This window comes from Ambystoma mexicanum, chromosome 3p (assembly GCF_040938575.1).
Source record: "Ambystoma mexicanum isolate Mex_15411 chromosome 3p, UKY_AmexF1_1, whole genome shotgun sequence".
Lineage (NCBI taxonomy): Eukaryota > Metazoa > Chordata > Amphibia > Caudata > Ambystomatidae > Ambystoma > Ambystoma mexicanum.
This window is the reverse complement of record NC_090925.1, coordinates 553,585,520-553,611,703: the sequence shown is the minus strand read 5'-3', so window position 1 is coordinate 553,611,703 and position 26,184 is coordinate 553,585,520. Positions and strand designations below refer to the sequence as shown.

General features: G+C 40.3%; 1 protein-coding gene across 1 annotated transcript in view; it reads right to left on the bottom strand.

Moving 5' to 3' along the window:
• Positions 1-26,184, bottom strand: part of PREX1 (phosphatidylinositol-3,4,5-trisphosphate dependent Rac exchange factor 1) — a 1,235,108-nt gene that overhangs the window by 15,736 nt on the left and 1,193,188 nt on the right. Inside the window, exons 35-36 of the mRNA XM_069651281.1 lie at positions 25,977-26,094; positions 3,713-3,770 (exon numbers count right to left, since the gene is read on the bottom strand). Of these exons, the coding sequence (XP_069507382.1) occupies positions 3,713-3,770; positions 25,977-26,094 (176 nt within the window). The remainder of the gene's footprint in view (positions 1-3,712; positions 3,771-25,976; positions 26,095-26,184) is intronic.

The following is a 26,184-nucleotide window of genomic DNA, read 5'->3' as shown; positions in this document are numbered from 1 at the left end:
AGTTGCCTACAAATACTGCGACAGCAAAGGCAAGAGCTTGAGTTGGCGTAGATTTCAGACAGGCTCTCCTGCTACAATGTTAGTTTAGCAGTTACATTTAACAATGGTTTGAGGCATTGAGTTTTGAGGTACAATTAATAAGGGTAAACAAAAGGTAATGTGGCACAGGTCCTACAGCATTGTATGACCTTAGCCTCCCAGGAACTAGTCAGCGCAAGTAAAGGCAGCTGTCCCAAATGGATTTTCGGATGTAAGGACCTCTTTCTCCTATTCTCAATCGGAGTCAGATACAGTTCGATCACCCAGTTGTCTTTGTGCTCCTTCTGGCAGATAGGGTTTAGACAGCCTTCTCACAGTCACTACCATGGCACACCACCAAAGACAATCTTTGCCCCAATGTCATTGGTTTTGGTCATATTCTGGGACTTCATCCACATGATATAGTCAAAGCCAGGTCAAGGAGGACCCTCTTAAATTGGGCCAACCCCAGGATACCCATGCTGCCTTTTCCAGTGGCAGTTATTGGCTAGTGCTCAAGTTGGTTGTCGCCCTCATGATTACTCAACCCATCGATCAACATCAAGAGGGGCCTGAAGTGCACCAGTTCTCCCATTAATATAATTGTGAACTGTGATGCTTCAATACTGTTTGTATGGTTTGATACCAATACTTGAGTGATCAGGACAACAGCAACATTCTTAGGAGTTGCTGGGAAGAGACCAGACTCTTAACCCTACATGTGAAGACTACTTTCGTACCTTTTTTTTTTTCATTCCACAGCTCAGGTTTTAATACACGTTACCATTTTATTTTTCGTCACGCCCTTTCAATGTTTTATGGTTTTTATAAATGCACATATATGTACATTTCATAGTGCTAAACAAATTCATTAATTCATCACACTGATTTAAGACAGACTTCAGCTTGCTTAACCACCACTCGTGTTTCACAAGGTTAACCCTCAAAGCTTATGCAAGATTGCATTTACACCTTCACCTCCTAAGTAGCAGGTTGTAGCCCCCGAGAATAGGCCACATAGGCACCAGACTGTGGTATACTTCTAGCACTGCCTATGCTAGTAGCACAAAAATGCACCTAAACAATCAAAGAATGCTATTGGCCCTGCACTCTCCAAGAACAACTGAAAGTCAGTCTGATACTCAAGTATTTGAAGGCCACTGCTAGCTCTAAGACGTTACCACTCCCGAAAAATTGGGGTGTAATTTTGCACCTTGAGCTGGACCGCACCAGCATCACTTTGGTCTACCCTTTATTGATTACTAGCCTCTGCTGGTAACAGAGAGACTCATGTTCTTCAAGTAACTTTCAAACCCGGTCAGTGTCAGCAGGGCTGTGTCAAATGCTAAAATACGAGTCATTATCATCTATTTTAGGGGTGTCAACAACAACACCCATGAGGCCATTCAGCAATTCCATGACAGATTAAAGAGGTGGGAAGCCAAGGCGCACTCATGCCCATCAACAAATGAATCGATGCATTTCTTTTTTACTTCAATACCAAATAATGCCTTTGAATGTAATTATTTGTGAATCTACATAAACATACGTTTATAGTTTGTAGTATAACAATAGGCTCATAATGTGGCTGGGAAAAGCACAATCTATACTGCCCTTGGTGCAATTATGATCCAGGTGAATTATGTAAGATGCCCCTCTCTCCCAACCTTGCACACGTCAAAGTACACATTAACTGTGTGAGGTAAGCAGGTCTAAAGCATGGCTGAGACAATGGTCATGTTCACTCCCCTTGCCACCCCAGCCTTTGAATTGGGTGATCAAACAGCATGAAAGTGCCAGTCAACAAACCACAGTAAATCATGCACTGGGGTTCGCATTGGTTAATGTTTGCCAATCACCAACTTACTATAAAATTACATTTTTGTCATGGCAAGTTTACAGCTAGTGGGGCAGAATTGCAGAAACAGTGCCTTCTTTAGTCATCTGAGAAGCCTACTTACCTGTATTAGCCTGACTGATTTTAGCCACCTGTCCTGGTTCTGATTAGTGAAGGGAATTAGTGTGCCACTAATTTCAACAGAACAGAAATGGTTTGCCACCAGTTTCAAATGATGCCAACGTTGCAGCATGTGCCGTGTGTGATTTGATAGGTTAGTACTAATGTGTAGTATGGAGGTTAAAACCAAGGGCAGTTAGATTTGGGGGCTTCAGGGCATTAACATATTAACATCATAACATGTGCATGGCCATAATGGATTTGCTTGTTTAAAACAGCTTTGCTTGCAAATTCAGAAAATAAAAGCAGAAATTAAAGGGTGAACAGCCTGTTTTTCAAGGCAAGACATGCAGCCTAACAAGGTGGTCGTTCTTTGAGAGGTGCGGGAAGAGAGGATGGAATGTTGCATTTTCTTCTGGGCTCATGAATGAACGGTTGGCAGGGTGCAGCTTCCCAAAAACCAGAAAGCTGGGCCAGAAAATTATACGGGATGGGTGAACTGAGGAAGAGTAGGATTTTTCCCAAAAGGCTCTGTCAAGTGTTAAAGTTGGGAGTGACACAAGGGGCTGGAGTGAAGAAAGTTACATCACCAGAGAGGTGGATAGAAATGTGCAGAATCTATATGTACTGGATTCTCAGAAAGGCTTATAATGGACTGTGAACTGGAAGGCAGTTTTTTTTGCATGGTCTTTCTGCATGGAATCATGTGGTTTTTGGCAGGGATGTTTGATGCAGCTTTGAAACAGAGCTGAGATATCACAAGCTCTGATTGCAACAGGCCTGAGGCTGTGTTTTCTGAATTTTGTCAAAAAATAATTAAAGTGAGAAATCCGGGCTATTTGTGGCTGTGCTGTTCAAGCATAAAGGCATCTTTCCAATTCTTGCTTGTGCCTTGTACGACCAAGGTGATATTTCGCTGGCTGCATGACAGAATTCAAGGGCAGTGTTCAGGAGAGTGCCTGGGCTGAACTGTGGGGGCTGTGGTACTGAAACTGAAAGCAGACAAGGAAGTCTGGTTGTACACCTGTATCAAGTGGGTATTAATAAGGTCCAAAGAAACTGGGATTTCTTGCATGGGGTGATTTTAGCCAGGTCAAACTGACTCAGAAGCTATAGCTCCCTTTATCTCCATGGTACCCAGGGATCAAGGAAGTTGCCAAAATAAAAATTAATTGTGGGAACAATTCTGCTATGCAAGAGAGCCCAGTATCTCTAAGTTCAGTCTAAACCAACCTTAGTTAAGCGGCAATGGGTAAATGAGAGTTGAGGCTGTTTCTAAAGTGCTTACCAGGGTGTGCCCTTATTTAATTCCCAATCCAACGCAAAGAAAACAGTGTAAAATTGTACATTCTTTTTTCTCTTCTCTCTTCTCAACAAGCACAGTTGAATTTATGTTTTGCTGGTTGATTTTTGTATGCGTTACAGTTTGCATGCAAACATGTTTTGTTTTATTACCTATAACCAATGCAAATAAAAATATGATTACCTTTCTAACAGATCTACGTTTATTTTATATGAAAGTATAGTTTGTGAGCCTGCGTGATGGTCTGTTATTGTGTGTTCTGTTCAATTTACGGTATGCAGTGTTAAAATCTGGTGTGCGCATAAGGCAGTATTAAGTCTAGCCAAGCAACCCACAATCCAATATCGCTGTGTTAACAGAAAAGTGGCAGGGAATATTTCTTACACTAGTCATACATACTAAAATACACCATGGCAGAAGAAATTACGACATACCTGATCTATTTTCACTGCTGTAGTATTGGAATCTGTTGACTTCTCAAGGTAAAATGTCCTAGAAAGGAGCAGAGACACATGTGAGTTTGTAAAATCTTTCCCCAAAGACTTTCCAGTAAACAGTTTGTATTGTGGTTTGCTACAGTGGACCTTCCTGTTCTTCCCTACATTTAAAGCTAGTGACCAACCCTCTCACAATTCCTTTCAGTGATAGCTTGAAGCTCATACACCAGCACAATCCTAAAAGAATGGTATTTCTCAATTGGGTCAGGTTGTTTTTTTATGAAATTGGGGGAAACAAATCTACAACACATCAAATTTTACTGATAAAAGAAAACATTCTGGAGACATCATCTTCAGGGGAATTTTGCGTGTAACTGTTCAGCAGCTTCCCGGAACAATGAATTTAGGGTGATGATGCCTATACTCAGTACTAACATTATAATTTCACAGGTATGTTAAGTTTGCATCTTTTGAAAATTGGTCTTTAATTACAGTAACTTCAATTTGATCACTTTACATGGCCTTGTGAAAATAACATGATGCAGATGTAATTTGTAGCTTTATTAAAGGCTAACAACCTCTAACAAAAAAAACCTCTCCCACACGGTCAGAGGGTGACCTAACATATTTGTATAGAAGGGTGAAAGGGTATACCAACCCAAATACACGAATGCCAAATTCACTGATATATACTAGACTGGGTCTATGATAACAGGCCTCACTATACTAATAGTCTTAAAAGAACAGACTAAGTATTACGACAATGTTTCCCAAAGTTTTTTTTATAAAACGATATTTAATAATGATTAAGAAAAAAGAGTCCTAAAAATTTTTTTGGACCCAAACTTTGCACACATGATGAAAAACTAATAGACAAAAAATGACTACACTACAATTGGACAACAATTAAACAACCAAATAACACAGTACAATTAATAAACTCATTGAGTATATCACTCAAATGACATAAAAAATCCCGACATGTTTCAGTTCTTCCAGGCTGTCATTGCATGAACTTTCTTCAGGGGAGAAGACAACTATTTTCTTGATAATCACCATGCATTCCAGGGCCACATTTAGGTTTTCCAAAAACGAAGCAACAATTGCTCCTTTTATTTAGTAATTGTGTTGCTGATGCCTTCAGTACATACACCAATAGCTTCAAAATTCCTCTGTCAACTGTGTGTTCAATTCAAAGAAGCTCATGAGTAGCTCGAAGTCTCAATTAGACCTCCATAACCGGTTTCTGTGCGAAACCTTCAATCGAGACGGGCTGCCCGTTACACGTATTCAGGTCTTCGTTAGACTATAACTGCACCGGGGTACACCATTACCGAGATTCAAACACGCGGGGCACCCAAAATCCCATCAACCACCACGTGTGTGATATACATCCCTACAGATGTAATTTGTAACATTACCACAACACACACATTACCCGCATTCTTGGAGCAAGTCTCTGTAAATTTCACAATTGGACATAGTTTGGTCACTTTTGGTGTCAACATGAAAGTATTTTGTCTCCAAGTAGAAGCTACAATCTAGGTACATCACAGTACGAGCATTGTGATGTGCATGATTAAACAGAGGTAGTACACAGAGAGTAATTGTGCACTCTGTGGCAGTGCATCAACCTGTGAGAACCTGTGAGGACATCCATAAAAGTCAGGTGTGCCTTTAGAAATTGGAAATCTGCACTTCAGAATTGATTTCACAGCATTTCTTATTTTTCAGGTTTTAATCCTGGTGCTTAAAATGTGTTTACAAGAATCTCTCATTCGTAGAAAGACAAGGACAGAAACAAATGTAAGCACGTATCTCTCCTCCAGGCCATGACAGACAACAGAGCAATGTGAATGCTTAAAATGACCAGTAGCTGTTTAAGCAGATAAAGACAACTTTTGCAACTGTGTCAATATAAAATCTAATTTAGGATACAACTTAAAGATGTAATTATTCTCACAAACTATTTTATACATAATAGCTCAAATAAAAATGCAATCTTCTCATTGGTTGATCAAGGTTACAAGTGTGTTTACAGTTACTCATAACATGCTGAAAACACACAGCTGCTTTAAGGTGACTGTTTTTGGTTCCAAATTCTCCATTGAACCTTTCTCCTACACATGTTAGAGCTTCGTTATATATTCTGTAAGGAATTTGAGTCTAAATGCTGCACAGGATCAAGGAAAACAAACAATCTACTGAAGACCAAATTGTAATCTTATTTTATCATATGACCATGTCGATGTAATAGATATAGGTGGTTTGTCGCCAGCGGTGCCATGTTACTCATTATGTGGTACTCCAGATGTTTTCGACAACAGGTGCCATGAACCTTCACCACTGACTATGCTGATGGGGGTTGAATTCCAAAACCTCTGGATGGCTATATTATAAGCAACCAAAAAGGGAGATGTGAAACCATGTTATTAACGGCAAACCCTTCTGTAATGCTTGCTCTCTTATCGCATATATTTTCACTATCTTTCCCTTTCACTTGCGCGCAAGTCAAATTCTACTGTTCTCAATCGAAACAAATCCAAATACTATAGGTCTGTATGTATGGATTTGTAAAGAGCAAACAAAGTTGGGAATCACTGGACAGCTGTACGCATGGCATACTCCACACGATTACAGGTAGGGTGTTGGGGGGTGGAGGAGAAGTATGGTTTTTAAGGGCAATAAGCAATTTGCCATATGACTGTTAAAGTGAATAATAATTGATAAAAGAAATATAAACCACTTCTCAGGCGAATATCATATAATTATAGCTGTTTGTTGATACCTCCCCAACCCGAAAAGGTTTTAGAACAATTTGCCATCAAAAAGCAAGGTTGGATTTAAAGCTTTTGTGTTAATGCGCATCATCTTCCCAAATGGTGGTCAAATGCATTGTGCAAACTGCACCCGCACAAGTGAACAGGGCTATGGAGTTATGCTCACAATTGAATATACAATGCATAACTAGCGACAAAGCTAAACGCTGAGACACTTGCATGGCCATTGGAAGATGCACATTTTACCCACACTATTGAAACATTTTGCCAGTGCAAAGCAAAGTGAATTTCTTGTTTCATGTGTTAATTGTCAGGGCTGGCTGGATTAGTAATCAGAAAGAGTATGTGCATAGAATTGGCTGAGTAGTAGTCAGAAAGAGTTTATGCATAGAATTAACATTGTGCTTGCCCAAGTCAAGATGGAGAGAAAGAAACTTAATCTGATTGGTTAAAGGAACAATGATATGTTTGGTTTGCCTGATTGGTGGAAAGGACAATGGGTTTGAGTCTTGAGGTGAGCAAGATTCTAAACTGCCTTTCATCCATAGAAATTCAGTTTCTGGTTGTACATTAGTTAAGCTCCTTAAATAAGGCCTTTCAGAGTTCAGAAGATTTACCAAAGAAGTAAGAAAATCGTTTGCTGAGCCAGAGTGAACAAGAAGACATCAGGTGGGATCGTTCTTTTTAAAGGCTTTAAGATTTTCACAGTGAACGTAAAGAGTTAACAAGTTTTAAAGTTTACTGAGAAAAAAGACATTTTACAGTTACGTTACTATAAGGAAACAAGTTTGAAGACTGCGCGCTCAAGTTTAAAGTTTGTTAACTACGTGTAATGTATTTCAAGACTGTTTAACGTATGCGCGAGTTCGCGTGACGTCGTTAACATTTTTATGGGAGCATGCGGGTATTCAGAGCGATAGAGCACGTGTCCAAATGAAATGCGCAAGTGGATTTTAGCGCGTGCACAATTTTAATGTGAGAGATGTTGTGTAATTAAGCGCGTGTTGGGTTGCGATAGAGCGCAAGTCCATTTTTAACTAAGCGCGAGTTGTTTTGAATGCGTGTACTATTTTTACGTGATTTACGTTTCGTATAACCGCGTGTGTTCAGTAGCGATAAAGCCAGAGTCCATTTTAACTAGCGCAAGTTGTTTTTTAGCGCGTACACGTATTTTCACGCGCGCGTGTTTTGTGAAGATGCGCGTGTGTATTTTAAACGCGAGGACAATTCTTCAAGTCTTGTGATTTCACGTGTTTATCGCACACACTTGTCAAGAAAGAATATATACGTTTTTATGTGTAAAAAAGAAAACGATTCACACGCAGAAGGAAAGCAGCATTCAAGAAAGTTAATAAGTTTCTTTTTAATGTAACTTTATGCAAATGGAATTCAATACTTCAGAGAAAGACTGCATTTTACAAAAGCATTTAAAACTCAAACTTCATAGAGTTAAATGAACTTAAAAAGCAAGAAGAATATCTAAGTCTGTAAGGTGCTTGCAAGGGTCATTACTTTAGGATTCTAAAGAGACTTGAATGGCTTGAAACTATATACACAAAGCAAGATAATTTACAAGATATTCCACACAGATAATTAGCCTCTAAGTCTTTTACTGAGGTTTAAGAGGTAAAGAAGAGTTTGTTTTAGAATAATATTAGAAAAGAAGTTTATATTAACATATAAGTAATCAAGTTTATTTGTTTACTACAGATACCAGAGCCTACCAGAAGGTTGCAGGGCTGCAGTGTCTCTGGTGTTATTTTCTCCAAATTCCCCTTTCCCTTTCTTGGGGTTCTCAGCTCAGCTTATACTTAAGGGTTGAGAGGTGAACTCCTGGTGAGGGTCTGTGGGGCCAGCATCAGCTCCTGTGGAATTCAGTCAAGCCGGACCCTGACAGGATGAAAGGCCCACAATACTTTTTTCCACCTGAGCTGATATGGATCCCACAGAAGCATTAGCAAGTTCCATTAGGGACATGTTTTCAGAGTTAAAGGAGGAAATGAGGGCTGTGCGAAAAGAAAACCAGGAATTACAAGTAAAGTTTAAAGAGTTAAATTCTAAGGTTATCCGTAGGGATGAGGACATTTCTTTGGAGTCAAGAGATTCAGAGAATCCTAGTAGAGAATTACCAGTGTTAATTAGAGAGGATTTGGGTGAAGGAACGAGTTCTCAGGGGAGAAGTAGGGGAAGTTTGAATATACCTATAGGTCCAGTCCCTTTAGCACCTCCAGAACGTTTTGGGGGAGATGCCAAGAAATGCCAAATTGTCCTTACACAGTGTGAACTTCATTTCCTTTGTAGACCTGAATCTTTTAATACAGATGCTTCTAAAATAGCTTTTATGCTGTCTTACCTTACTGGTGAGGTGGCAACTTGGTCAGTATTATTAGTTGGTCAAGAGAATCCTATACTAAAGAACTTGTTAGCCTTCAAGTTAGAATTTAAAAAGATGTTTGACAGACGACAATTATCTCAAGAAGTTGATGGAGAATTATTAGAATTAAAACAGGGAACCAAAGATTTAGTGTCTTACATCACACAGTTTAGATCTTTAGTATTAGAGAGCAATTGGCCAGAAGAGAAGCAATCATCTTTGTTCTATAGAGGCTTGAGGGAGGAGTTAAAAGATACTTTATCTACAATTGTTAATAGACCCACTTCATGTGAAGATTTAATTAATCTAGTCATACAAATTGATTATAGATTAGGGGAACGCAAGGCTGAGCGTAGAAGAGGAGGAGTTGAGCAACCCAGAGTTTTCCCTAGAGTTGATAAAGGAAGATTAGAATTTGTAAATAAAGAATTGAGAACTGGGAATGCAGAGAGAGTAAATAAAGTGAGAGGTCCTTTAACTAAGGATGAGAAGGATAGGCGAAGACAGAATAATTTATGTTTATATTGTGGTAAATCAGGAAATTTTGTTGGAAATTGCTCTTGGTGTCCAAAAAACTCTTCATCTACTAACAGCTCCAGAAATCAACACGTGGCTAATACAATCCAAGCTGCAGTACCACATATTACATTGAATATATCCTTGTATATAAAAGAGGAATTAAAGGGAAGTGGTCCAGTAGTAATAGATTCTGGAGCCACTGGTAACTTCATGGATTGGAATGTGGTTAAAGATATGAATGTGCCTTACATTGTAAAAAAAATATACCAGAGCATGTGAGAGTGGTGGATGGGTCTCAACTGACATCAGGTTTAATTACACATGAAACCATCCCATTGGGGATGGAAATTGGAGGATACTGGGAGGAAATTGGGTTTAAATTAATTGACACTCCGCAGTTGAAAATAATTTTGGGAATGCCTTGGTTGACGTATCATGACCCTCAAATTGATTGGGGAAGAAGAGTGGTGAAATTGGATTCTTCTTTTTGTGTTACAAATTGCTGTAAGGAAGAAGTTCAGAAACTGTTTCTAGTAGTAATTGTTCAGAAGTAGTGGAAGGTTTGGTGAAATTGGGAACCATAGTACATTCTATAGGGGCTGTAATTGGAGAATTACCAAAGTGTTATCAAGATTTCAATGATGTGTTTAGTGAAAAGGAAGCTAATGAATTACCTCATCATAGAGAGTATGATTGTAAAATTGATTTAAAACCAGGGGTCCACATTCCTTGCAGTCGCATCTATGCCCTGACAGAGAAAGAGAATCGGCATTTGAAAGATTACATCCAAGAAAATCTGACTAAGGGGTTCATCAGGCACTCCCAATCGCCAGCAGCTTCTCCACTATTTTTTGTTCCTAAAAAGGAAGGTACTTTACAGACATGTATAGATTATAGGGCATTGAATAAGATAACAATTAAAAACAGATATCCTCTGCCCTTAATCTCAGTAATGTTAGACCAGATTCAAGGAGCTTCAGTATTTACCAAATTAGATCTTCGTGGTGCATACCATTTGGTGCGGGTATGTCAAGGTGATGAATGGAAAACGGCATTTAGAACAAAATTTGGTCTTTTTGAATATCAAGTAATGCCATTCGGATTGTGTAACGCTCCCGCGGCCTTTCAATTTTTTTTTATAAATGAGGTATTGAGAGATTTTATTGACATCTTTGTAGTAGTATACAATAATGACATTCTCATTTACTCTAAAGATCTACTAAAACATGAAGAACATTTCAAGAAAGTGTTACAGCGACTAAGGGAGAATACATTATTTGCCAAGTTAGAAAAGAGCCAATTTCATACCATGGAAGTGGAATTTTTAGGTTTTCTTATTCCTCCCAAAGGTTTGGAAATGGATATGAAGAAAATTAAAGCAGTTGAACAGTGGCCAATTCCAACCTGTGTTAAAGATATTCAAAGCTTCCTGGGTTTTGCAAATTTTTACAGGAGGTTCATTAAAGAAACATGGTTGCATTCTGCCTCTAGCCCTACTATCAGCCTAGCTGTACCGTCAGGTTACTCAGTCTTAGGACAGGACAGATTAGCTAAAACGGGAGGTGGGGTCGCACTAATTTTTAAAGACACCCTAGCCTTAAGACAGACTCCCACCACCGGGGAAGACACCACTGACATCCTCTCAGCCAAACTTACCCTCTCCCCTAAAGACACAGTAAACATTCATGTCATATATAGACCTCCAGGCCCTGTCAATAACTTCACAGGCATAGTCAACCATCTCCTTGGAAAAAACATCAAACTAACTTCCAAAACACTGCTTCTAGGAGACCTAAACCTTTAATACAATGGCAAACTTGACAAAGCAGCTACCACTCTCGCCAGAAACCTCACAGATCTAGGATTCACACAGATAGTTAGTGCCCCGACCCATAATAAAGGCCGTATCTTAGATTGGGTGGCAGATCACAATTGTGGCTCCACCCTCAACTCTAATACAGCCCTTCCATGGTCTGATCACAACTGCCTTCAATTCTGCATCCCCATATCCTTATACTCCAAACCACTAATACCCGCACCGGCCAAGCTAGCCAGAAGTGCCAAAAAACTTACAGCAGACAATATACGTCTCTTTCTCAACAACCCCTGCCTAGCACCTCCTTTCTCCTCTGACCCCAACATTCTAGCAGAGATCTTCAAAGACACCCTCACCCATGCCATCAACGCCACAGCTCCTCTTGAAAACAAAAAAGAAAAAAATCGCTTCACTCCAACTCATGGTTCACGGAGGACTTATTAAATCTACGCCAATGCAAGCGGCAAGCCTTCAAAATATGGCAGGCCAATCCCTGTGATGCCACCAAAGTAGACTATCTTTGTATTTCTAAAAAATACAAAAGTGCCATACTTAAAGCAAAGTCAGAAACCTACAATAAACGCATCATGGAAGCCAACTCCCACTCAAAAGAGCTTTTTACCATCTTTAAAGAGCTCACCGTCCCCCCAATCTGTACAGATGAGATTGTTAAGGATGAAGCCTGGTGCAATAGCATCCAAACAGCGATGTTAAATAAAATAGACCTTCTTCAAAACAAAATAGCAGAACACTTCAAGGCTCTGCACCCCCAACAGACCCTCTCCGTCAATACCTCTAAAGACGAGCACACCTCCAAATTTAATTTCTCTCCAATCACCGAATCAGATGCTCTCCACATCCTCAAACAGCTGAAACCATCTCAATGCAAAGGCGATATATGCCCCCCCCAACATCATTAAAGAGTGTGCGGCACCCCTCACACCGATCATCACAGCATTCATTAACGCCTCATTCAAGACGGCAAAGTCCCTGACAGCCTTAAAGAGGCGTGGGTGCGCCCACTCTTAAAGAAACCAACCCTGGACCCTGCCCAACCTAACAACTACCGGCCCATTACAACGGTTCCTTTTCTTCTAAAAATCTTAGATAAAGCTGCACACATGCAGATACAGTCCTACCTGGAAAACAGCTCTATCTTAGGTAAAAGGCAGTCCGGATTCCGCAAAGGACATGGCACTGAAACCGCTTTACTAGATCTGAAGAACCAAATTACCCTAATTCTAGATAAAGGCAAGCAGGCCCTTCTGCTGCTCCTAGACCTCTCGGCGGCATTTGATTTAGTCGATCATGCCATCCTCACGAACCATCTCACTCAGGCCGCACATTTTTCCGAACAAGCCACAAACTGGATCACCTCCTTCCTCGAAGGAAGAGTAATGAAAGTGTTTTCTAATATAGCTAACACAGAGCCTACCACCATCATGTATGGAGTCCCTCAGGGCTCATGTACGGCTCCTACCCTCTATAATCTTTTTACCAAACCTCTCTTCGATAAACTGGACGCACTTGGATCACATACACCAACTACTCTGACGATACCCAAGTGCTCCTCCCGCTCACATTACTCTACCATCAAGACGCAGCTACCCTCCAGAATATATACGCCACCATCCAAGCATGAATGGCCACGAACGGCCTATGTCTTAACGGAGATAAGACCGAAATTCTCATCCTTGGTCAAAAATCCACTCTCACGAACCTCGACCCACTCTACACCAACTTCTGCATAGACAATTGTGTCATCCCAGTTCTACCATCTGTTAAAACACTAGGAGTCCACATTGACGCCTCACTCTCCATGGACAAGCAAGTCAACTCCATTGTTTCTGCCTCCGCCCTGAGCACTAAGCTCATTAACGCCATCAAACCTTTCCTAACCAAAGATAACTGCCTTTCTATTGCCAGAGCCACCATTGGAGCCAAACTAGATTACTGTAATGCGCTATTGGCTGCCACCTCCAACTCCAATCTCAATAAACTCCAAACAACACAGAATAATGCACTAAAAGCAGCTCTCAATATACCAAAAAGGGACCACATCGTGCAGGCCAGAAAGGCAGCACACTGGCTACCTGTCAAAGAGCGCATTACATTCAAAATACTTCCCACCGCACACAAATGTATCAACCTGTCTGCACCCTCATACCTGTCTGATACGCTAGCCAGATCTCACTCCACCAGACCAACTAGGCAATGCCACACCAACCAACTTAGGGTCCCACGCATCAAACGAGCTAGAGCAGGTGGAATAAGTTTCCCCTACATTGCCCCTAAGCTATGGAACGCACTACCTAGCACGCTCAGAGCAGAAACCTCTCTCACTGCCTTCCGAAAAAATTGAAAACCACCTTGTTTAACTAATTCCTCTTCCTTTGTGTTGTTTACTGTTTTCTCCTCCTCTCCTGTAGCTACTACTCTTCTCTTGCAACTAAGTAATGACTTCACTGTATGTACAACATGTCATTTTCATATCTGTAACAAGCGCCACGATGCCCTCCGGGCTGCCTGTGCGCTCAACAAATGCGAATAAATAAATAAATGAATAAATAAAACTGTTTCTCCTATCACCAAATTATTGAAGAAAGGAATGAAATTTGAGTGGAAGGATGAAGCGGATCAAGCTTTTAAAAAATTGAAGAACTGTTTTACATCTGGACCAATCTTACTACACCCAGATCCTGCTCAACCATTTTTTGTTGAGGCAGATGCTTTTAATGTTGCAGTTGGAGCTGTGCTTTCTCAAAGGCATCCTGAAACTGGGCAGTTGCATCCTGTGGCCTATCTATCCAAGAAATTGCTTCCAGCAGAAGTGACCTACACGATTACTGATAGAGAACTCCTGGCAATCAAGAAGGCATTTCAGGAATGGAGGCATTATCTGTTAGGAGCAAGATTCACAGTAACCGTTTTAAATGATCATAGAAATCTTCTGTTTTTGAAATCAGCTCGAACATTATCACCTCGACAACTTAGGTGGTCACTCTTCTTTTCAGAATACGATTTTGTGATAACATTCAAGCCTGGGCGGTTAAACGGTAAAGCAGACGCTTTATCGCGACAAGGTTCTTCGGAAGAGGTAGAAAATCAATTATTACCAGAGCCAGTGATTGCAGAAGATATATTTATTCTAAGTACTACAAAGGAAGAGAATCTGCTTCTTGAGAAAATTCAAAATGAATTACCAGAAGAGGTGATTCAATCTTGGCTAGCGGAGGATTCTGGAAGGCATTTAATTGATGGATTTCCATGTGTCCATTCTAAAATTTACCTTCCAAGTAAAGAACTGCAAAAGGAAATTATGCAAGAATGTCATGAATCAGAGTTGGTGGGTCACCCTGGAATTCATAAGACAATTGAATTGGTAGAAAGGAAGTTTTGGTGGAAAGAGATGAAACAAGATATTGAAGACTATGTGAAAACATGTGAAGTCTGTGCTCGAGTGAAGTCAGGACGAGGAAAACCATCTGGGTTACTTAATCCGTTACCAGTACCCCTTAGTCCTTGGTTTACAATCTCTATGGATTATATTGTAGATCTTCCTAAAGATCAAGGTTACACTACAGTATTAGTAGTTGTGGATTTACTGACCAAAGCTGGGCATTTCATTCCCATGAAAGGAGAGGCTTCTGCAAGGAATCTGGCAAAGAGTTTTTTGCAAGAAGTGGTGCGATTGCATGGTCTACCAACACAAATTGTATCAGATTGGGGGTCTCAGTTCATTTCTAAGTTTTGGCGAGCTTTCTGTACAGAGTTGGGGATTGAGGTAAAGCTTTCTTCAGGTTATCATCCACAGACCAACAGCCAGACAGAACGAGTAAATCAGGAGTTAGAAAAATGTATTAGAGCTTTTTGGCAGGAAAAAGGGAGTTGGGTAGATCATCTTTGGTTGGCAGAGTTTAGCTATAACAATTCTGTCAAGGATTCTACTAAGTATTCTCCATATTTTTAGCAATTATGGCTTCCATCCACGATTTTTGAAAGAAGTGTTGCCATCTGAGTATTCCAATCCGGAGGTTGAACAGTGATTGACTTGTATTAGAGATGGTTTAGTGAAAGCTAAAGAAACTTTAGAGAAAAGTAAATTAAGGTTTAAGACATTTGCTGATAGAAAATGTCAAAAAGCACCACATTATCAGGTGGGTCAAAAAGTTTGGTTGTCCACAAAAAACCTACATCTAAAGGGAAGAACTAAATTTAGTCTGGAGATTTATTGGTCCATTTAAAATAGAAAGAATAATAAATCCCGTAGCAATCAGACTGAAATTACCCCCAAGTATCAAAAGTCACCCTACATTTCATGTCAGTTTAGTGAAACCTTGTGTGTCATGAACTAGATTGGGAAAACCACCACCAGCAGTTTACACAGAGGAAAATGAAGAAGAGTTTGAAGTTAAGAAAATTTTAGATTCCAGGATTGTTAGAGGTACTTTGCAGTACCTTATTGACTGGAGGGGATACGGGCCTGAGGAAAGATCTTGGGAGGATCAAACAGATGTACATGCAATCAATTGATAAGACAGTTTCACAAAAAGTTCCCTGCTAAGCCAGGCCCTGGGACAGGGCTTTGAAGAGGGGGGTACTGTCAGGGCTGGCTGGATTAGTAATCAGAAAGAGTATGTGCATAGAATTGGCTGAGTAGTAGTCAGAAAGAGTTTGTACATATAATTAACATTGTGCTTGCCCAAGTCAAGATGGAGAGGAAGAAACTTAATCTGATTGGTTAAAGGAACAATGATATGTTTGGTTTGCCTGATTGGTGGAAAGGACAATGGGTTTGATTCTTGTGAGGTGGGCAAGATTCTAAACTGCCTTTCATCCATAGAAATTCAGTGGCTGGTTGTACATTAGTTAAGATCCTTAAATAAGGCCTTTCAGAGTTCGGAATATTTACCAAAGTAGTAAGAAAATCGTTTGCGGAGCCAGAGTGAACAAGAAGACATCAAGTGGGATCGTTCTTTTTAAAGGCTTTAAGATTTTCACAGTGAACTTTCATTTTTCATAAGAAGACTTAAAGAGTTAACAAATTTTAAAGTTTACTGAGAAAAAATACATTTTACAGCTAAGTTACTATAAGGAAACAAGTTTGAAGACTGTGCGCTCAAGTTTAAAGTTTGTTAACTACGTGTAATGTATTTCAAGACTGTTTAACACGTGCGCAAGTTCGCGTGACGTTCTTAAGGTTTTTATGGGAGCGCGCGGGTATTCAGAGCGATAGAGCATGTGTCCAAATGAAATGCGTGAGTGGATTTTAGCGAATGCACAATTTTAACGTGAGAGACGTTGCGTAATAAAGCGCGTGTTGGGTTGCGATAGAGTGCGAGTCCATTTTTAACTAAGCGCGAGTTGTTTTGAATGCGTGTACTATTTTTATGTGATTTACGTTTCGTATAACCGCGTGTGTTCGGTAGCGATAGAGCGCAAGTCCATTTTAACTAGCGCAAGTTGTTTTTTAGCGTGTACACGTATTTTCACGCGCGCATGTTTTGTTAAGATGCACATGTGTATTTTAAATGCGAGGACAATTCTTCACATCTTGCGATTTCACGTGTTTATCGCACACGCTTGTCAAGAAAGAATCTATACGTTTTTATGTGTAAAAAAGAAAACGATTCACACGCAGAAGGAAAGCAGCATTCATGAAAGTTAATGAGTTTCTTTTTATTGTAACTTTATGCAAAAGGAATTCAATACTTCAGAGAAAGACTGCATTTTACAAAAGCATTTAAAACTCAAACTTCATAGAGTTAAATGAACTTAATAAGCAAGAAGAATAACTAAGTCTGTAAGGTGCTTACAAGGGTCATTACTGTAGGATTCTAAAGAGATTTGAATGGCTTGAAACTACATGCACAAAGCAAGATAATACTTTACAAGATATTCCACACAGATAATTAGCCTCTAAGTCTTTTACTGAGGTTTAAGAGGTAAAGAAGTTAGAGTTTGTTTTAGAATAATATTAGAAAAGAAGTTTATATTAACATATAAGTAACCAAGTGTATTTGTTTACTACAGATACCAGAGCCTACCAGAAGGTTGCAGGGCTGCAGTGTCTCCGTTGTTATTTTCTCCAAATTCCCCTTTCCCTTTTTTGGGGTTCTCAGCTCAGCTTATACTTAAGGGTTGAGAGGTGAACTCCTGGTGAGGGTCTGTGGGGCCAGCATCAGCTCCTGTGGAATTCAGTCAAGCCGGACCCTGACATTAATGTAGCTGTGAAAAAGTCACGAGGTAGGTGACTTTTTCCTCGCACCTAAAATTCTTTCCCCAAATACTCTAGTAGGGGTAAAATTATGTATTATTACCTGCAATTCTAGAATATTTGGGGAAAGTGTTTGATTGTCTGGAAGGTGCATTTTTATGGAAATGTCGCCTACCTGGCATCCATTTTCACAGCGACATTATCAATGGATACTGAAATTATGAAGACATTTCTGTCAGGTTTCCTTCTCTTATTTAAGTTTCCTTTTCATTATTTATCCTTTTCAGATTAGCTTTGTGTGGGTGGGAAGTTTTCCATTATAGTTGGTTAGGCCTTAACTTAATGATTCAGAATCCTGGTTCTGACCCAAGGCAAGATGGAGCCTCACAGTGACAGCTCTGATTGGCTAGAAGACAATGCTGAACAACAATGAACATTCTAAACTGTCACTCTGTGCCTTTCATCATCAAAACCCCATCTGAGAGGACGTGTTCAGTGGCTGCTCCTGCTTTAGTATTAGGCCTGGTGGATTTTATCCTTCAGATCTCAGCAGTTGAGCGGCTACTTTCTTGGGGGTTCAGGAGAAGTCTTCAGCTGGCAGGAATTCGTTTTGGAAGATAGGAAAAGCAGGAAATCTTTGTGAATTCGCTAAGGAGATAAGTGACTTTATTTCTACTGTAAATCTGTTCATCTTAAATACAGTCTCCTTGAAAATTCGTTAAAAGTAGTGTTTCAACTAAAACAATTGAACTATCGGTGTACGCTTGTGTTTCCAGTGCGGTGTTCCTTAGCGCGAGATTTTGACTGTAACGTGCGTATTCAAGTGAGCGCGTGCTTTCTAGCGTTTGTATTCCGAGCGCGAGCAGAGGTTGGTCTCGTGCCATTTTAAAAGCGCGTGTGAAATACAATGCGCGTGTGATTTTTAGCGCGAGTATACAAAGCGCGTGTGAAGTATAAAGCGCGTGTGAAATACAATGCGCGTGTGATTTTTAGCGCGAGTATACAAAGCGCGTGTGAAATACAATTCGCGTGTGAAATATAAAGCGCGTGTGATTTTTATCGCGTGTGTACAAAGCGCGTGTGAAATACAAAGCGCGTGTGATTTTAAGCGCGAGAATCTGTTCGTCGCGTGCCTTGGGAGTGCGCGTGTGTTTTTTCCATCGCGAGTAATTTTGCGCGTGCCAATCACTTCGTTGCTTTTGAACTCAATAGCGCGGGTGTTCTTATTTCGCGTGTCTCGCAGGAGAATATTATTGCGCGTGTGGACCATTGCGCGTGTGAATTGTTGCGCGTGTGGATTTTTGCGCGTGTGGATTACTTGGATCGCGCGTCTTCATCCGTTTGCGCGTGTTCTTCAACCAGGAAGATTTCTATGTGAAGTTCAACGATTAATGGAAATAACCTGCGTGTGCAGTTAGCACGTTTTTTCCTCTTTCTTCAAGGATTCAAAGACTCAAGATAATTATAAATAGTTTGAAAAGTTTTGATATTACAAGAAAAAACATTTTAAAGACAATCTAATTGATCTACCAGTGCAAGTTGGAAAAAGACAAACAAAGAACTAAAACTTCCAGTTTTGCCTAATGTAAGAAGTTGCTGGGAATTTCTAGTATCGCAAGTAAGAGAGATTTTCAGCTTCTTATCCGCTTCTCTAAGAAATTTCAAGAGAAGAACCAGGTAGGATTCTCAATTATTAGTTAAGGATTAATTACTTCCCATTCATAAGGTTAAGTAAGTGAATTAAGAAAGTGTATATGTTATTCTTTATCCTCTGCAGGTTCAGCACTGATTAGCCTTGACGCAGTCTGCCTGGTGTTGTTTTGTTGTCCCATTCCCCCTTTCCCTTTGGGGTGTAGTTTACAGAGCTGTATTGAAAACTAGTTCTGGGAAATACATCTCAGGGGGATTGTTGGGGGTTCAGCAGCTTCCGCGGATACAGGACCTCTCAGCCTGACAGAATGAAAGGCCAATAAATTAGTCCGCCCGAGCTGTCATGAACCCCGACGAATCCATGGAGATGTTAGGATCTTTGATTAGGGAGTTACGGGAGGAGTTGAAAATTTCTCGGGATGAGAATGCTTTACTTAGTCAAAAGGTGGATGACTTAAGTGTTAAAGTTACACAAATTCAACAGAGGGGAGAAAGGAGAGAGGATGAGGTTTCAGGGGGCGCAGGTTCTCCACCAGAGTTAGAAAGAGAAGATCAGTTACCACACATACAACGGGCGCCTACAGTGGCAGAAGGGGTAAGGAGTATAATTATGCCAGTGCCTTTGGCGTCCCCAGAACGTTATCATGGGGATTCCAAGAGATTTAGGGTGTTTTTAACACAATGTGAATTACATTTTATGAGTAGACCAGAATTATTTCCATCGGATGCTTCTAAGATAACATTTATGTTGTCATATCTTTCTGGGGAAGCATCTGCTTGGGCTGGGTTGTTGGTGAGTCAAAAGAGTGCGGTTTTAGAAAATTATACCAACTTTTTAGAGATATTCCGAAAAATGTTTGATAGAAGACAGCTATCTCTGGAAGTGGATGGTGAACTTTTAGAATTAAAACAAGGTAATAGAGACTTGATTGCTTATATAACACAATTTAAGTCCCTTGTGTTAGAAAGCAAGTGGCCCGAGGCTAAACAAGCCTCGTTGTTTTATCGGGGCCTTAGAGATGAGTTAAAGGATGCCTTGTCTGGAGTAGTTGAACGCCCTCCTACTTGTGAAGGTCTGATTGATTTGGTTATTCAATTGGATTTCCGTTTGAGTGAAAGGAAGGCAGAGAGACGTCATGGTCAGAGTGATGTAAAGTCTATACTTAGAGTAGATAGACCCAAAATAGAGAGTAGACCCAAAGGGAATAATTCATCTCCAAGAATCAGAGGCCCGTTAACAGTGGAGGAAAAGACTAGGAGGAGAGATAATAATTTGTGTTTATACTGTGGAAGAGGTGGGCATTTTTTAGGAAACTGTCCTTACACTCCCAAGAAGACTTCTTCCTCAGCAGTCAAGGTACAACAGATCGCCAATACGGTGCAGACAGCGGTTCCTCATATAACCATAAATGTATCCTTATTTTTTGATTTGGAGTGTAAGGGAAATGGTCCTGTAATGATTGACTCTGGTGCGACTGGGAATTTCATGGATTGGGGTCTGGCCAAATCGTTGGGAATTCCAATTATTCTGAAGGAGGTTGTAGAGCAGGCTAGGGCTGTTGATGGTACATGTTTATCTTCTGGTCCTATTACTCATAGAACTGGTTCTTTAACTTTGGAGTTATCAGGAGGTCACAGAGAGATAATTTCATTTGAGTTAATTGATGCCCCTTTGTTGAAGATTATCTTAGGCATGCCTTGGCTTACTCTTCATAATCCCCTAATTGATTGGAGTGCTAGGACAATTGACATGCAATCCGATTTTTGTAAAGAGAATTGCTTTTCAGGAAGTCTCTTAGAGGAAGAGGTAAAACAAAGTAATTCCGTATCTAGTTTTCTGGCTGAGACTGGAATTGGAGGTCATGATGTGGGAGCTGTAGTGGGTCAACTTCCCCAGTGTTACAAAGATTTCTGGGACGTATTTGATGAGAAAGTGGCAGGAGAATTACCACCCCATAGATCCTTTGATTGTAAAATTGAACTGGAGCCAGGAACAATTTTGCCTAGTAGTAGGGTATATGCTCTTACTGAGAAAGAGAATGATTATTTAAAAGAATATTTGTCGGAAAATTTGGCCAAAGGATTTATTCGTCATTCTAAGTCACCTGCGGCCTCTCCTTTATTTTTTGTACCAAAACCGGATGGCTCGCTTAGAACTTGCATAGATTATCGAGCAGTTAATAAAGTCACTATTAAGAACCGGTATCCTCTTCCTCTCATCTCAGAAATGCTTAATCAAATACAAGGAGCAAATGTTTTCTCTAAATTAGATCTGAGAGGAGCTTACCATCTTGTACGTGTGCAGGAAGGGGACGAATGGAAGACAGCGTTTAAGACCAGATTTGGGCTGTTTGAATATCAAGTTATGCCATTCGGTCTATGTAATGCTCCAGCGGCTTTCCAATTTTTCATTGATGAGGTTTTTAGAGAATTCTTGGATATTTTTGTTGTCGTTTATATCGATGATATTTTGATTTTCTCTTCTGACCTAGATCAACATCAGAAACATGTGCGCTTGGTGTTACAAAAATTGCGAGAAAATCATTTGTTTGCCAAATTGGAAAAAAGTCAATTCCATACCGATTCTGTGGAGTTTTTAGGTTTTATAATTTCACCTAAGGGTTTAGAAATGAATCCTAAAAGGTGCAAGCCGTTCTTGAATGGCCCCCTCCTACTAAGGTTAAGGAAATACAAAGTTTCTTAGGGTTTGCCAATTTTTATAGGAGATTTATAGAAGGTTTTTCTCGACTGGTTGCTCCTATAACGAGACTTTTGAAAAAAGGAGTGAAATTTGACTGGGACCTTGAAGCAGAAAAGGCTTTTCAAGAGTTAAAACAAAGATTTACTTCTAGTCCAATTCTAATTCATCCAGATCTTTCTAAACCTTTTTTTGTGGAGGCGGATGCTTCAAATTTAGCGTTGGGGGCGGTGCTTTCTCAAAGGAATGAAACTACTGGTCAAATACATCCAGTTGCATTCTTTTCTAGAAAGTTTTCTGCTGCTGAAGTGAACTACACAATTGCTGATCGGGAACTGTTAGCAATAAAGTCCGCTTTTGAAGAATGGAGACATTTTCTTAAAGGAGCAAGACATACAGTAACGGTCCTTACTGATCACAGAAATTTATTGTTTTTAAAATCTGCAAGAACTTTGTCTCCACGACAACTTCGTTGGTCTTTGTTCTTTGCAGATTATGATTTCATTGTGACTTTTAAACCTGGAAGTCAGAACAAAAAAGCTGATGCGTTATCTCGCCAATTTCCTGGAAGTGAAGACAAAGAGATTATAGAACCAGAACCTATAATTGCCCCAGAACGTTTTTTGTTAGCTGGAGCCATTAAAGAAATGGATTTTTTGAATGAAGTTCGTCAAAATATGTCCTTGCAGAAGATGGAGGAGTGGGTGAGACTGGATCCAGCTAGAAAGTTGAAAGACAATCTTCCTTTTTTTGATAATAAGCTTTATGTACCTACTGATGAGTTGAGAGAAAAGGTTTTGAGAAATTGTCATGAATCCATTTTAGCAGGACATCCTGGGTTCAGAAAAACTCTGGAACTGGTTCGAAGAAATTTTTGGTGGGAAAAAATTCGCCAAGACACATTGAATTTTGTTAAAACTTGTGTAGTCTGTGCACAAGCGAAAAGTCAAGTTGGGAAGCCGCATGGTTTATTGGAGCCGTTACCTGTTCCTCCTCGTCCTTGGCACACAATTTCTATGGATTTCATAGTAGATCTCCCTCAAGATAAGGGTTGTACTACCATTCTTGTTGTGGTCGATCTTCTTACTAAAGAAGCACATTTTTTACCAATAGAGGGAGAGGTTACCGCGGAAAAACTGGCTCATAGTTTTTTGCAAGGTGTAGTTCGACTACATGGACTCCCAAGTCAAGTTATCTCTGACAGGGGATCTCAATTTATTTCAAAATTCTGGAGGGCCTTCTGTAAGAAACTTGGAGTGGAAGTTAGTTTGACTTCTGGGTATCATCCGGAAAGTAATGGACAAGTGGAGAGAGTAAATCAAGAATTGGAGAAGTTCTTAAGGTGTTATTTACAAGCTAGAGAGGAATGGGTGGATTTGGTGTGGTTGGCAGAATTCTCTTACAATAATTGTGGAAAAGATGCTACTTCTATGTCCCCTTTCTTGTTGGGTCGTGGGTTTCATCCTCGCTTTCTGAGTTTTGAGGTGTTGGAGGAGGATTCAGGGAATCCTAGAGTGGAAGATCGCTTGTTGATAATGAAAAATAACTTGGATAGAGCAAAAAAGGTTCTGGGAGAAAATAAGTTGAAATATAAGAGATATGCCGATTTGAGAAGAAAAACTGGTCCTGAATATAAGGTGGGAGACTTAGTTTGGCTTTCTACCCGATACCTGAAAATTAAGGGGAAGAATAAGTTCAGTCCAAGATTTGTAGGCCCTTTTGAGGTAGAGAAAATCATCAACCCTGTGGCAGTACGATTGAAATTACCCAAGCAGTTGAAGGTACATCCTACCTTTCATGTTAGTCTTTTAAAACCAGTTTGTTCAGGAGCTAGATTCAGAACACCACCTTCCCCTGTGATTTTGGAGGATTCATCTGAGGAATTTGTGGTTAAACAAATTTTGGATTCTAGGAAAGTGAGGGGAAGATTGCAGTATTTGATTGATTGGGAGGGATATGGACCGGAGGAACGATCTTGGGAAGATTCAGTTGATGTACATGCCCCCCGTTTAGTTGCTAAGTTTCACGCTAAATACCCACACAAGATAGGCCCAGAGACTGGGCATTAGGAGGGGGGTACTGTCAGGTTTCCTTCTCTTATTTAAGTTTCCTTTTCATTATTTATCCTTTTCAGATTAGCTTTGTGTGGGTGGGAAGTTTTCCATTATAGTTGGTTAGGCCTTAACTTAATGATTCAGAATCCTGGTTCTGACCCAAGGCAAGATGGAGCCTCACAGTGACAGCTCTGATTGGCTAGAAGACAATGCTGAACAACAATGAACATTCTAAACTGTCACTCTGTGCCTTTCATCATCAAAACCCCATCTGAGAGGACGTGTTCAGTGGCTGCTCCTGCTTTAGTATTAGGCCTGGTGGATTTTATCCTTCAGATCTCAGCAGTTGAGCGGCTACTTTCTTGGGGGTTCAGGAGAAGTCTTCAGCTGGCAGGAATTCGTTTTGGAAGATAGGAAAAGCAGGAAATCTTTGTGAATTCGCTAAGGAGATAAGTGACTTTATTTCTACTGTAAATCTGTTCATCTTAAATACAGTCTCCTTGAAAATTCGTTAAAAGTAGTGTTTCAACTAAAACAATTGAACTATCGGTGTACGCTTGTGTTTCCAGTGCGGTGTTCCTTAGCGCGAGATTTTGACTGTAACGTGCGTATTCAAGTGAGCGCGTGCTTTCTAGCGTTTGTATTCCGAGCGCGAGCAGAGGTTGGTCTCGTGCCATTTTAAAAGCGCGTGTGAAATACAATGCGCGTGTGATTTTTAGCGCGAGTATACAAAGCGCGTGTGAAGTATAAAGCGCGTGTGAAATACAATGCGCGTGTGATTTTTAGCGCGAGTATACAAAGCGCGTGTGAAATACAATTCGCGTGTGAAATATAAAGCGCGTGTGATTTTTATCGCGTGTGTACAAAGCGCGTGTGAAATACAAAGCGCGTGTGATTTTAAGCGCGAGAATCTGTTCGTCGCGTGCCTTGGGAGTGCGCGTGTGTTTTTTCCATCGCGAGTAATTTTGCGCGTGCCAATCACTTCGTTGCTTTTGAACTCAATAGCGCGGGTGTTCTTATTTCGCGTGTCTCGCAGGAGAATATTATTGCGCGTGTGGACCATTGCGCGTGTGAATTGTTGCGCGTGTGGATTTTTGCGCGTGTGGATTACTTGGATCGCGCGTCTTCATCCGTTTGCGCGTGTTCTTCAACCAGGAAGATTTCTATGTGAAGTTCAACGATTAATGGAAATAACCTGCGTGTGCAGTTAGCACGTTTTTTCCTCTTTCTTCAAGGATTCAAAGACTCAAGATAATTATAAATAGTTTGAAAAGTTTTGATATTACAAGAAAAAACATTTTAAAGACAATCTAATTGATCTACCAGTGCAAGTTGGAAAAAGACAAACAAAGAACTAAAACTTCCAGTTTTGCCTAATGTAAGAAGTTGCTGGGAATTTCTAGTATCGCAAGTAAGAGAGATTTTCAGCTTCTTATCCGCTTCTCTAAGAAATTTCAAGAGAAGAACCAGGTAGGATTCTCAATTATTAGTTAAGGATTAATTACTTCCCATTCATAAGGTTAAGTAAGTGAATTAAGAAAGTGTATATGTTATTCTTTATCCTCTGCAGGTTCAGCACTGATTAGCCTTGACGCAGTCTGCCTGGTGTTGTTTTGTTGTCCCATTCCCCCTTTCCCTTTGGGGTGTAGTTTACAGAGCTGTATTGAAAACTAGTTCTGGGAAATACATCTCAGGGGGATTGTCGGGGGTTCAGCAGCTTCCGCGGATACAGGACCTCTCAGCCTGACAATTTCTGAGTGAACAGATTAACAGTACGAACCAATGTGAGGCACGTTTCGCTCCGCACTAGAAACTTTGCACAGCTTAACATATCTGCACCAAACTGTGGATGAGATGAAGGCCTTCATCTATAACAGTTTGCACCTTGTATTGCTGAGGTTATAGGCAAATCAAAAGTGAATTTTACGAGACAATTGTATCTTTGGATATGTATTGCCTGTTGAATGTCTACACAATGTTATACTTTCTCTCAGGGGGCTATAGCCCCAGGTCTTTTGGTTGTAGCTCCCGATAGAAGCTCAGGGGTTATAACCAAAAAGGCTGGCTAGTCCCCATTCCCGACAGTCCCAAAATTAGCATAGCCCGGATCTTTTCCAGACCTAGCAACACTGGGTTTATGTGAAAATCTGTACCTGAGTTTGCGGTAGTATTGCTGCACCTTCTCCAGTGAGGCAGCATTAATCTGCTGCTGAAGTTCTTCGAGGGAAGGGCCACTGTCTGGAGGGGATTGTCCTTCAAAGCTTTCCAAGGCTATGGAGAAAGAGGTCATTAACAAATGTCTTTAATGGCAAAACCTTATGTACAACAAAAAATAAAGGGCGTTTTTTTAACCTTTTATTG